Genomic DNA, 13,660 nt, shown 5'->3' with positions numbered 1-13,660 from the left:
CCCCAGCATCGCCATTTTTGTACACATCACTGGGCTAGAGAACTGCATTTGAAAATTCAGAAAAGTGCAGATTTTGGAGGGTGGCTATGTTTCAGTTTGCTTATTGATTCCGGAAGAGTGAAGCAGGTAGGTTCCCCTTTAAAATGTGAAGTGGACCAAATTTCTGCCCCATTCCTAGTCTGGCATTCCGTGGTGCATTACCATTTTTATGCACTGCGTTCTGCAAATCTCGGAGACTCCCTTTCCATGACACATTGCTACAAAGCAGGTAGTGACTTAATGAGAGGCAAAGAAGAGAGACTGAAGAAGGGATTGCCAGAAGCTGCATGAGGTGAATGTTAACAAGCCCATTCACGTCATCAGCATCTTTGCTCCCTGCTCCCATCCTTCTACCCCACCCCCTTTTTATGAACCCTATTGGAACCAGGGAATTACGTACTAAGGAAAACCCTTCTGCTGAGAACATGTAATTATTCTGGGCAAGGATCAATGCAACATGGTTAATCAATTTACCAACTGAATTTGCTTGTATTTTTCTTCTTCGTGGCTGCAGCCTGGCTGAGAAAGGAGGGGAGGTAGAATTAGGAATGAGGGTGAGAAACTGGGTTTTGCATTTGTGAAATGGGGCATTTATAGCTGAGCATTCATTATCACTGGAACCTCCAGAGATTTTGGCAGGCAAAACACTGCTATCAATCAGCAGGACTTGGAATAAATGACTCCATATGAGGCTATTACTTTAAAAGGTGCATTTAAGAAGGAGCTGATCTTATATATTTACGTGCACACACAGCTGTTTAATCACTTTGCAGGCTGCCGAGAACCACAACTGATATTGTTGCTGTTTAACTTGAAACACTGTGATGTCACACACAGAACCATTCATTTATACACATATGGTGCTCTCTTGACTGCAAAAGAAACACATCGGAAGGAAAACAAAAATTGGCTGCTCACAATTCTCAATGAAATTTTGCAGCTGTGATTCTAAAATAAATGCAGCAACAACACTTATACCTTTCATTTAACAATAAGCATGTATTACTGGAAGCAGACAGGATGCTGCCACAATCTGGGTAGGGACTGGAATTCCAGAGGTCTATTGTGGGGGATTCCCAACCCCTCCCTGCAACAAATAATGGTTTCAGAAGAAGGGTTGTCCTCAGAACTGCTGCAATAGCTGCAAGAATTTCCCTTCTGTGATTGCTCTGATATTGCTGATTATCAGACCCCTCCACCACCATGCCAGCTGGAGCTATTTGCATTTTGAAAAAATCTGCATCTGAGATACAAAGATGCATATAACTCTGTGCCTGATTTTGCCCTGATTTTCCGGTGGTTTCAATTTAAGACATTGTTTAATAGTTAGCTGTCATTTTATTCTGCAGTATTTCACTTCAAGTGCTACTTGATGGCAAAGAACATTTTTTGGGGGGGGGGGCGCAGTTACCATCTGTGTGCATGTATTTATATAGATATAAAAATGCGATGAGCATAGGAAGCTGCCTTATACCGAGCCAGACTCTTGGTCCATCTAGCGCTTTGCTGCCTGCACAGGCTGGCAGCAGCTCTCTTGGGTTTGAGGCAGGGGGCTTACCTGGAGATGCCCGTCACTGACCCTGTGACTTTCTCCATGAAAAGCAGAGACTCTGCCATTGTGCTATGGCCCTTCCAAGAAAATTTATGGTTTTGCTGAATAGAGGTGCAAACCTTGTGGAACAGTTACTATCTGCAGCACATAGCTAAACTAGGGAGCTCACTCCCACAGGGGGCCGTGATGGTCACATGGTTTCAGCAGATTCATGGAGGAGAGGACTATTGGTGGCTATTAGCCATGATGCCTATGTGCTGCCTCCATAGAGACAGTAATGCTTCTGGATACCAGTTGCTGGAAACTTCAGGTGGGAACAGAACAGCTTTAGGGCTTCCCACAGGCACCTGGTTGGCCACTTTGGGAAGAGGATGCTGGACTAGATGGGCCATTGGCCTGACCCAGCAGGCTCAAGTTCTTATGCTATGTTCTTCATGAGGTTGCACGGCAAACAGGGATTTCTCTCTCTAAGCTAAAATGCCAGCATACTCCCTCAAGCTGCACAGTGGGAATTGGGAAATTGCAGATTGTTAGACTATAACTCCTCGACCCCCTCGGGGGCAGACAGAACATCAAAGTGCACTTTGCCATCTCACATGATCAGCAAATGCAATAGAACAGCTACAGAATATATCTTAAGAACCTAGGAAACACTGTGCTGGCCCATCTAGTTCAGAATTCTATTCTCACCATGGGCAACCAGAGGCTTCTGGGGAGCCCCAAAGCAGAACCCGATCACAACAACACCCTTAGCAAACTGAATTTCAATTTGCATGCTGTTGTGGGAGGTATGAATCAGCCCCCATCTGCCCCATATGTTTAAACCAGTACAGTGGTACCTTGGTTATCGAACGGCTTGACTCCTGAACAAATCGGCTCCCGAACACTGCAAACCGGAAGTGACTGTACTAGTTTGTGAACATTTTTCAGAAGTCGAACATACAGAGAGAGCCAGTGTGGTGTAGTGGTTAAGAGCGGTGGACTCGTAATCTGGGGAACCGGGTTCGCGTCTCCGCTCCTCCACATGCAGCTGCTGGGTGACCTTGGGCCAGTCACACTTCTTTGAAGTCTCTCAGCCTCACTCACCTCACAGAGTGTTTGTTGTGGGGGAGGAAGGGAAAGGAGAATGTTAGCCACTTTGAGACTCCTTAGGGTAGTGATAAAGCGGGATATCAAATCCAAACTCTTCTTCTTCTTCAGTGCGGCTTCTGCTTGAGTGTAGGAAGCTCCTGCAACCAATCGGAAGCCGTGCCTTGGTTTTCGAATGGTTTCGGGAGTTGAACGGACTCCCGGAATGGATTAAGTTTGAGAACCAAGGTACCACTGTATCTTATCACTGTTACAGTCATGGCGTCCCCCAAATAATCATAGTAATTGTAGTTTGCTAAGGGTGTTGTGAGTTGTTACAATACACCTCTTCCCCTTACATAATCAAAACCCCCAGCGTGGTTTAACTAACGACCCTTCCCCAGGGATTGTTCTGTGAGGGGATTAGCAGTCTCCTCCTAACAACTCTTGCCACCCATAACAAACTACAGTTCCCAGGATTCTTTGGGGGAAAGCCATGACTATTTAAAGTAGAACACTGCTTTAAATGTACAGTGCAGATGGGGTCTTAATCAGCATCCCTTGGAAGCTGAACATGCTCAAGTCGTCATTGCTGTTTTGGGGTTCTTGCCCTCTCTCCTGTGCAAGTCACAACCACTCCTGCAAGTGCACCTGCTGAAACTTCCCCGTCATTTTGCTTGCTCTGTGCATATACAAAGGCACATACAGTAGTACAAAGCTATTTTGAATCTCAGAAACAAGTTGTAGAGAAGGAGCCTTTAAAAAAAAAAAATCTCAAAGTACAGTGGTACTTCGGGTTAAGAACTTAATTCATTCTGGAGGTCCGTTCTTAACCTGAAACTGTTCTTAACCTGAGGTACCACGTTAGCTAATGGGGCCTCCTGCTGCCACTGTGCCACCGCTGCACGATTTCTGTTCTCATCCTGAAGCAAAGTTCTTAACCTGAGGTACTATTTCTGGATTGTTGGAGTCTGTAACCTGAAGCGTCTATAACCTGAAGTGTCTGTAACTTGAGGTACCACTGTATCTCACAAGCTTTGCAGGGCATCTGCAATGTGGAAATCAGAAGGTGTTTGTATGACATATATAAGGGGGGTGCATGTGCCCTATTTGTTGATTCTCAGATGCCCAGGGAATCAAAAGGAAAATAGAAAGAATACTCTATTGAGTGGCCATGGGGCTCAAACCAGGAGTCTTATGTATGACACACTGATTATGAGAACATATTTAGTTGCCTTTTACTGTCAAACCCATGGCCAACCTGATCTGCTCTTTCTAGCAGTGGGTGTCCAGGAAGTCAAGCTCAGGTCTAAATTATGGTAACCATTTCTAACTTGGCATCTGTACATTTTAATTCAAATCAGTCCAGTTCAATTAAATTTATCTACTGCCCATTGGTGTGTATACATATTAATTAGTACATGCAGATGTTATGCAGATATGTGTCCTCTCATGTGTGTGTGTGTTTGTGCAATGCATTTTTTTTAAAAAAATAAATAAATTGTGGGCAGGGGTATGATGCAAAGATGGGCAATCTAGGCTGCCCTTTGTGCCTCTGAGGAGCCAGACCACCCACCATGTTCCTGCCCATTGCTACTGTCTTCTTCAATGCTTCTGTTGCTCTATGGGAGGCCTGAAGCTTTGAGAAGGGTGTGTGTGTGTGTGTGTGTGTGTGTGTGTGTGTGTGTGTAAAATGAATATGCAATACATTTAGCTGCCAACTCTTGCCAGTTCCTGCCCTGGAATAGGCTTATATGTGAACATTAATTATCTCCGGCAAGTTCCAAAGATCTCAGAAGCCCACTTTGAAGAAATTTGGAGCAGGCCTTTTAAGGTGGCTACCTCTGTTCTTTGGAATAGCTTTCTTGCTGGGATACAGCAGGTGCACACTGTCTGCGCTTTCCCGAAACAACTGAAGGCAATTTCCCCCACCCAACAGGTTTTCGCAACCGGAGATCAAGTCTTTGCTATGAGTGTCTATTTTGCATTTCTTTAGCTTTGTTTTAAATGTATCAGCTGTTTTTGGATCTGCGTGTGTTTTTTTAACTGTTGCTGTTTTGCCATTTTTAATTGTGTATCACCTTGAAGCAATTGTGTGAATGGTAATTAATAAATTGATGATGATGCTAACATCTCTTATTTTTTAATACAGCATGGTGAATCTGCAGCCACCTTATCATGGAATCCACACCCACCCCTGTTCTGTGACTGGTGAAATCCCTTGTTTAAGTCACATTTCATCTCAGTTTGTTTGCTTGTTTATTCATTTATTGCATTTATATCCCACCTTGCCTCCCAAAGATGCCCCGGGCAGCGGCAAACACACCAGCAATAAAGTAACAAAATAATAATGAAACAACTTATCCAAAACTGACCAAACACAATCACATACTTGCACAGATAATACTTTCAAGGTGCTAGGAACAGAAATGTCCAATCATCGAATGCCTGGGAAAACAACACTGGTTTAAAATTCTTCCTGAAAGGGGGGGGGGTGAAGAGATGCACTTCACAAGGGAGGGCATCCCACAAATGGGGAACCACCACTTTAAAACCCTTTTCGCAGGTCAGGGCCAACTGGGCAGCACTTGGTGACACCACCACCAACAAGGCCTTGCTGCTGATCATAGGGTCTGAGATGGTTGATATTGGAGAACATGTTTTTTGGAGGTACTTGGATCCCAAGGGCTTTGTTAGTACTTACACCTTGAATTGGACCCAGCAGGCCACTGGCAGCCGATGCAAAGCTTTCCAGACTGGTGACACATGGTCCCATCAAGCTGCTCCAGGTTCAGAGTCTTAACTTTTCAAGACTTTGAATGACAGATTAGAGTTGGACCAGGGGTTAGCAAACTTTTTCAGCAGGGGGCCAGTCCACTGTACCTCAGACCTTGAGTGGGGCCAGACTATATTTTGAAAAATAAATAAATGAACGAATTCCTACGCCCTACAAATAACCCAGAGATGCATTTTAAATAAAAGGACACATTCTACTCATGTAAAAACACACTGATTCCCAGACCGTCCGTGGGCCGGATTTAGAAGGCTATTGGGCTGGATCCGGCCCCCGGGCCTTACCCATGGATTAGATTTACAAGCTGAACAAAGCTTGAACTGCTCACTGGACTAGGATTCAAAGAGACAAGGAGAATTCAAAGATGGGTCTCTACTATAAGTAGAATGCACTGCAAGAAGACATAAATTTTGGAAAGCTGAATGAGTTCACACTAGCTAATTCTAACCTGAATGAAGTCTCAACAGAGAGAAATGAGGAAGCCTCATTACAGGTATTTGGCTATCTGAGCAGGTTTGCAAAATGTAGAAGTTGAATTAGTTGGGGGGGGGCTGTGCAACTGTCAGGGGTCCTGTACCTTTACCTTTTTTACCTTACCACCACCACCACTTTGCTCTATAAGCCATGGACCCCTCAATACTAGTGGACATGGATTGACAACTTTCCTTTCTCTCTTCCACTAGCCCTGTTTTCCATGCTTTTTAACAGCAGCCATATACACAGGCATTTTATTTATGTTGGCAATTATCTATTATCCTACCTTTCCATTCCAGAGCAAAATGCTCAGGGCAGCTAACACCATAAATTTAAAAGCAATATATACAATACAGCAGTTTTAAAAAACACAATGAAAGATATAGCACTAAATTTAAAAAAAGCAAACAAACTAACACTGAGGAGGAACAATGTAAGCTGCCTTAATACCAGGACAGACCACTTGTCTCTCTAGCCCAGTGTTGTCTACTGCAATGCTCTTCTATGTTGGGTCCCCAGATGCTGTTGGAGTGCAACTTCCATCATCCCTTACCATTGGCTAAACTGGCTGGGAATGATGGGAGTTGTAGTTCAGCAACACCTGGAGATGCAAGGAGATACATTACCATCCCCTGCCACTGGCTTCTTTTTTAAACTGGATATGCTGAATAGATGCTCAGTTCCTCATTTTTCCTGCATTTAGCTCAGTTCTCTAAAATTCTACATCTGTGTGTGTGTGTGTGTGTGTTATGAAAATAAACCAGCATTTTAGTGTAAATTAGTTCTAAGACGTGCATTTTTGTGTGCAGTTTTACCTAATATGCACACTTTTGCAAATGTATAATGGATTTTAAATGCTAGTTCCTTCAATATGTACCTTTTGTTGCACATTTTACCTGAGTATACGGATTGTTCTACACATTGCTTGGTGGAAGAACTGGAGTGCAAAACTCAGAAAAGTGCAAATTTCTAATGATGGATGTTTCAGTTTGGGATTTGATTTTTTTTTTTTAAGAGCAAACTAGGTAAGTTCATACTGAAATGAGAACAGAATCAGATTTCTCCCCTATCCCTCCATTCTGCCAGGCAAAGGAGGTGCTCTGCAACTAAGCTATCCTGAAAGGAGCAAAGGGGGTGTGGGGTGGTGGGATCTGGTTGAAAGCCTCCTGAAACAGAAGAGTCTACAGATACACATGGGAATCCTATAAAGAAGAAGCTAAAAAGATTTCCCAGAACAAGGACATCCTGGGTGCTGCATCAAAGAAACTCCCATAGAGGAGTGTCATGTCAAACCTGAATCCTAAACACTGTCAAGACTCATTTGCTTCCTTGAAGTAAGATTGCAATTGAGGAAAACAAGTGTGTGCATCTGCACTGAGCTCCATAGAATATTCACCAGTTTTGATTTTCTGAAAACTAGCAATTTTGGCAGAGTAGCACCCCCCCTCCCCTGCCTGCAAACAAGGCTCAGATTCTGCAAATATTTACACTTTTCTGAGTACTATTTGGTTGCTGCTGCTGCTTCCTCTTCCTTCCTTCCTGAGTCATATGGGTGATGCCCCCAATCTGGAATCGCATAGTAAATGGGAAGTTATTGTGATGCTGTGTCTTAACATAGTGGTGGCATTGCCAGACACCTCTAAATAAAGTCAGGCAGGTCAGCACAACCAATCAGTTTTGGCTACAAGACAATGCTACTAAGGGCAATTTTTGAGCCTCATGCAAAATATGATAAGCAGCTTCAGCTCTGCCCTAATTTGGGCAAGTCCTCAAGTGGCCACACTTAACATTTTAGCTGCAAGATAATATTTAATGAACCTTTTTCTCCTGTTTGGCTGCATAGCTCATGCTATTATATCTGTTCATTGGTATGGAGCAAATGCTAAAGGAAAAATCTAATCATTTGTTGGTAGCAAGAGCAATAGGGGGCTTTTGTGTGTGTAAATGAAGCCTACATGTCTGTGTGCACTCAGAAAGCCCCCTACTGAAGGAAAGTCTTGTCTGCTGCTACACACGCTCCAGTTTCATCATGCAAAATTTCATTTTGAAATAATAGCCCATAAGGCTGAAAGGAATCCCCTTGCATTTGTTATATCACGATGTGCAAAGAGATAAAGACACAGAAGATCTATAAGCACACCATAGCATGTTTTAGCAAGCAACTTAGGGTCAAACTTGATGCAATGGTGGTAGACCCATGTGTTAAAACTGGTAAACTGCTAAATTTTTATGAAGTGGTGGGGAAGGGGGCTATTTAATCCTTACCTACACACACACACACACACACACAGAGAGAGAGAGAGAGAGAGAGAGAGAGAGAGAGAGACGGAGAGAGAGAGAATTCCCCCTACACATTTTTCTCCTGCTGCAACTTTGACTTGGAGAATAGGGGGAGCAGGTTTGGAGCTGGAAGGAAAAGAGTTGACAGGCAGGATCTCAGCATCCTCCTGCACAGCATTTTTCACCCCCAAATTCCTCTTGCATCACATAAATTTGGCACAGTTTGCATCCAAACACGGGGACTCTGCTATCATAATCATACTTTTAATCATCATTTTAATCATACTTTGTCTGATTAAATCCTAAGTGTTTGGGATAAATAAGAGTTGTGTCCTTATTTGTGATTCCAAAAAAACTGTTTGCACACATAGAGGATGAGAAAAGTGCTCATTCCATTGGTGGTGGATTTTCTTTCTTAGCTATGTTGTAAATATAAAACCAAGATCTATCTGGAATCCAGCAACAAGTACTATTATTAATTTTTATTTATTTATTTATTTAGAAAACCATGCCTCCAGTAGTGTTGTGACCCATTCCATCATATCACCTGCGTTTTGGAAATGTAACATTTTCACTACACCCACAAACCCTTTGAATACAGTAACAAAGCTATCTAAACAGTAGGATTCTTCCCTCTTAGACACCAGTGCTCTATTTCAGTGGTGTCCCAAGACCTTGTTAATTTCAAGACTTTTCCTGGCTTAGCCATATTGGAATAATGACCCCCTCCATGAGAGTCAAGAAATGGATTCTTGAGAAGCCAAGTTTTTGGATTCTTCAGCTGTTACCCACCCATACGAGGGCTTATGTTAAGGATACAGGTATGTAATAGCACAACACATACTATCCTGCTGGCAAGAAGAGTTGCACACAACTGTTGTGTGTATGAATAGTGGCAGTTTTGCAGAGTAGAAGCAGGGAGTACATTCCACACAACTCAGAAATTGTCCCTATGCATAACCATGTAGAATTATGTCATGAAATATAAACAGTTTTGGACTCCAACTTGGACCATATATTGAACTGAATTATATTGTGTATCATATTTTGTACATCTCTTTTGGAGATCAGGGCTATATTAATTGCATACAAACCAATGTCTGGTTTAATAGTAAAGGAATTTTAAAAGGAAAAGGTGATGGCCCTTCAGTATAATACTACATGCAGATATGCACACACACACACACACACACACACACACACAGAGCAATATAATGAAGGCCTGTGTATTGCATATGCATATATAAATAGAAGTATATTGCTTGTTACCGTGTGTTCCTACATCACAAAGAAAATGTTTCACCAGAGTTCATTTTGTAAAGCAGAAAACGTGAGTACTTAGCTTGCTCCTTAAGGCCAGCCCTTTCTTGCAATGTAGGTCTCCACAGATACATACTATTGCTTGCTCACCCCCCCCCCTCCTTACTCAGGAAAAAAGAAACAAGATTCATTGTGTTCAGAAAAGTACTTCAGTGCCTCCTGTCCAAATTAATGCCTACTGATACCATACACTGAGTTTCCAGATAGAAAACATGGGCTTGTATGGTGGTGGTGACTACACAATGCATGGTGTGGGTGCGTGTGGGTGGAATCCATAATTCCTGCCAAGTTATCCTGAAGAGTTTCTCCTGCAAGGTTGTTCTCAGGTGTCCCTTGCTGCTCCCTCGTTGTACTCTCCATATATGGCAGGGGCTGCACTGTCCACAGTGCTGGGGCGGGTGGTGGGGAGATTGTCACGGAGGATGCATGACACAAAATACAGAGAAGCTTACAAGCAAAGCTGGGGAGCCCAGACTCTAAGCAACCTGTACATGGCTCAGGAATCAAGGGTGTCATCCTCCCATCGCTAGCTCTATGCTTGAATCCACACACACACACACACACACACACACATGCATACTAGTGCTGCAACCTACTGCATCAAGTCACCTGTTCCGAACACATCAGAGATAATCAGGGCATTTTTTTAAAGACAGCCAGGCATAAGATCATTACACTGTGCAATGGCTAAATGGGGAGAGGGAGGTGTCTTCTGCTTCTTAGAGCACGGGCACATTCTACAGTCCCGCCAGGGTTTGGGCTCACACATGCAATCAGCTCTCAGCCAAGAGGTTCCAGCGGCACTTTAGCCTTGGAGTGTCAAATTAAACACACACACACACACACACACACACACACACACCAAAAACAGCCTGTCTCCATTCAGTCGTGCCTCTTTCTCAGTCAACTCGCTTGCATGAGACAGCATACCGATCTTCAAAACTGAGAGAACTCTGCACATTGGAAGGAGCAGGGGCTGGGATCACAACAATGCATCATGCCTAAAGCGCAGGTTATGAAAGGCCAGCGGGGAGAGAGAGAGAGAGAGAGAGAGGCAGATTGCAATATAGAAATACTCTTACCTTTCATCCAATCCACTACTTGTTTGGGCATCCACTTGCTAATAGGTTCCATAACGAGGGCCATCATCAGACCACTTTATCGTTCACACGAGGAAGAGGAGGGAAAATATTGAGGAAAAAGAGGAATGGGAAGCAGGAAAGGAAAAAAGAGAGAGGGTGGGTGGGTGTGAGGGAAATGAAACGGATCTCTCAGAGCATGGCTAGAGGAGAAAGCGGGAGGATTTCACGATGCAGTCCAAAGATGAGCTGACGCTTTGTCCCTCCAGCTTTTTCCTGCACTGATTCAGTAATGTATAAAATTACGCTGCTTGATCAGCTCTAGCACCTCCCCTGCCGCACACAGCCAGCAGCCCTCTAGAGCTCACTGAATCAGGAAATGGTGCAGTGTGTCTCTACTTACTTACGAAAAAAGGGGAAAAAAAGAAAGAGGCAGTCTCTACACCCAATGATCTACTTATTTAGGCTGGCACAAATATGAAATTACAGTGCACACTTCAGCTGTTCTATCCTCCCCTCTTTCCCCCTGCTATTCCAGCCTCTAGAGCTGAATTTTTGACTAGCTCTGGGGATCACGGATGAGAGAGGAGAGGGAGGGAGGGAGGGAAGACAAGGGGTGGGAGGGTGGGAGAAGGCGAATGCAAAGATAACGATATTGCTAGCTGGAACTTGATAGCGGATTGTCTCTGTTCAGCGGCAAAAGATGCTGACTGTCACTGAAGAATTAAAAGAAAGCATGATAGCGTTTGGCAGCTGGCAGCAAAAAAATAAAAAAATAAATGCTGAGCATCTTCATATACACACAAATGCAGGATGTCACCACCGGCATCTATAATCATGTAATTCAAAGCGGCACATGCAGGAGCGGGACTGAGAGCACCAAGGTAGCCCTTGTCCATCTCAGATTAGCCCCTCTCAGTGTTCGGAGACCCCAGTGCCCTTTTCTCATTTCTGTGCCTCGTTTATGGCAAAAGAACAGCATCACCTCATGAATCCTCTTCTACACTGTCATTGGCCACAGGCTGCAATATAAGAAGTCCAAGGTAGTGCATGGTTTATTTATTTTTTAAGTCTCCAGCATTTAATTCCTTCTGAAATTCACTGGAGATTTTACACACACACACCCTGCAGAAGCTAAACTTCTGCTGCTTGGAAGAGGGGTTATTATAACATGAGAAGAAGGTTTTGCACTGGATTCATTGCTCAAGTAGGTGTGCTTCTGAAGCTCTATGGAGAACTTTGTATTTCACAGAACATATGTCCTCTGTCAGAGGGTTAAGCGACTGCACACCCTGTGATTATCTGTCTTCCACTGTCCAAGGTGGGTTGGTCACAAGATGCTCACTTTCATGGAAGAAGGAGGGGGAGAGGGAAGAGAAGTAATGGACCACAGCAACATCCTTCCTGCCTCTGGAACAGCAGCCTCTTGCTTAGAATTCTGCATGGTTTCTCTCCACCCCAGCCCCCAAGCCCTGGGCATGTCAAGGCAACAACTTCCTTCTTCCATAGTCAGGCAACATAGCATAATATTGGAAGCATACAAGGTCTCCTCCAAATGTTGCCTGCTGGAGCAGCACATATGTAGGACTTCTGAGGAGCATTAAATCAGCTTCTGCAACAGTTATGGGAAACCCTGTGGCCCTCTGAATTTTACAAGGCGCCGAGTCCCAGCTGCCCTAACTAGCATTGCTGTTGGTCAGGACTGATGGGAGTTGTGGTTTAACAACATTTGTGAAGGCAGAGGTTCCCCTATCTCTATTCTAGAAGGTTTGCACATTTGAGATGAAAAATGGAGGTTCAGCACAGGCAAACACATTTTTTGAATACTTCTGAGAAGAAGCTAAAATAACTTTGATAAGACATAGCAAGAGAATGCTGAGGGATGCTGCGCATTTCTAGGAATACAGAGAAATGTCACAGGGGAAAACACACCTGCATAGGTAAACCTTGAACATAGGGATCTGGGTGCATATTGAGAGATTCCTTCATGCTGTCCTACTCAGGGGAAATCTATAGTTGGCAAGAGATGGTAATTTCCAATGAAACTTCACAGATAACTCCACTCCCTTAAGTACTGTTATTGGTTCCTGCAGGGATGGGTGACCTGTGATCCTCTAGTGCAGTGTTGAAGCAATGATTCTTCAACATCAACTTTGTTGGACTGGTCATGTTGTGCAGATGCCTGCTGATCATCTTCCAAAGCAACTACTCTATTCCGAACTTAAAAATGGAAAGCCTAATGCTGGTGGTCAACAAAAGAGGTTTAATGACTGTCTCAAGGCAAATCTAAAAAAAGTAGTATAAACACTGACAACTGAGAAACACCAGCCTGTGAGCGCTCCAATTGGAGAACAGCCTTTACCAAAGGTGTCATGGGCTTTGGCAAATCCACACCATAATCAACTCCTGCCCGGAAACCAATGTCCCCACTGTGGAAGGACATGGATCCAGAATTGGCCTTCACAGTCACTTACGGACTCACTGTTAAAACCATGTTTATGGAAAGCAATTTTACTCGGCTACGAGTCATCGCCAAAGAAGAGAAGAAGAGAAGTTGTTGGACAACTAAAACTCCCACCAGCTCCAGCCAGCATGGCTGATGGCCAGGAATAATTGCGAACTACAGACTAGTAACAGTTGTGGGGTTACAGGTACCCCATCTCTGACAGAAATGGACACACAAAGTGTTTCTTTTTTAAAATCAAGACTCCTTGAACTCCATTTCTCACTGCCTTTCTTCCTGCCCAGGGTGACCCTGCCCAATGCCTGTCCCTCAGAGCGAGTGTGTCATGTAGGGCGGTACCTTGGCAGCCACAGTCGCAGCTTCTCCTCATTGCCTGCTCTCCAACAGACGCTATGGGCTGCCCAAGGGAATAGGCCAGCAGCAGTAGCTATGGAGAGTCCATGGGATGCTCCCTAGCAGCATCTTCCTTCCAAAGCTCAGCAGCGGTTGCACTGGTGGGGGAAATAGGGACTTTCCAGGACTGAATCAGAATGGGATGACTTTTGTAATTCTGTGACCAACCCTGGAAAATAGGGACACTTGGAAGGTAT

At 44.0% G+C, this 13,660-nt stretch overlaps 1 protein-coding gene across 1 annotated transcript in view; it reads right to left on the bottom strand.

The window, feature by feature from the left end:
• Positions 1–10,933, bottom strand: part of LOC307207623 (connector enhancer of kinase suppressor of ras 2-like) — a 331,548-nt gene extending 320,615 nt beyond the window's left edge. The window contains exon 1 of the mRNA XM_079961622.1: positions 10,610–10,933. Within this exon, the coding sequence (XP_079817748.1) occupies positions 10,610–10,676 (67 nt within the window). The 5' untranslated portion in view covers positions 10,677–10,933. The remainder of the gene's footprint in view (positions 1–10,609) is intronic.
• Between the last annotated feature and the right edge of the window lie 2,727 nt (positions 10,934–13,660).

The sequence above is a fragment of the Podarcis cretensis genome, assembly GCF_951804945.1.
Source record: "Podarcis cretensis genome assembly, chromosome: Z".
NCBI lineage: Eukaryota > Metazoa > Chordata > Lepidosauria > Squamata > Lacertidae > Podarcis > Podarcis cretensis.
Note: the sequence above shows the minus strand (reverse complement) of the source record. Positions and strands in the feature narration are given on the sequence as shown.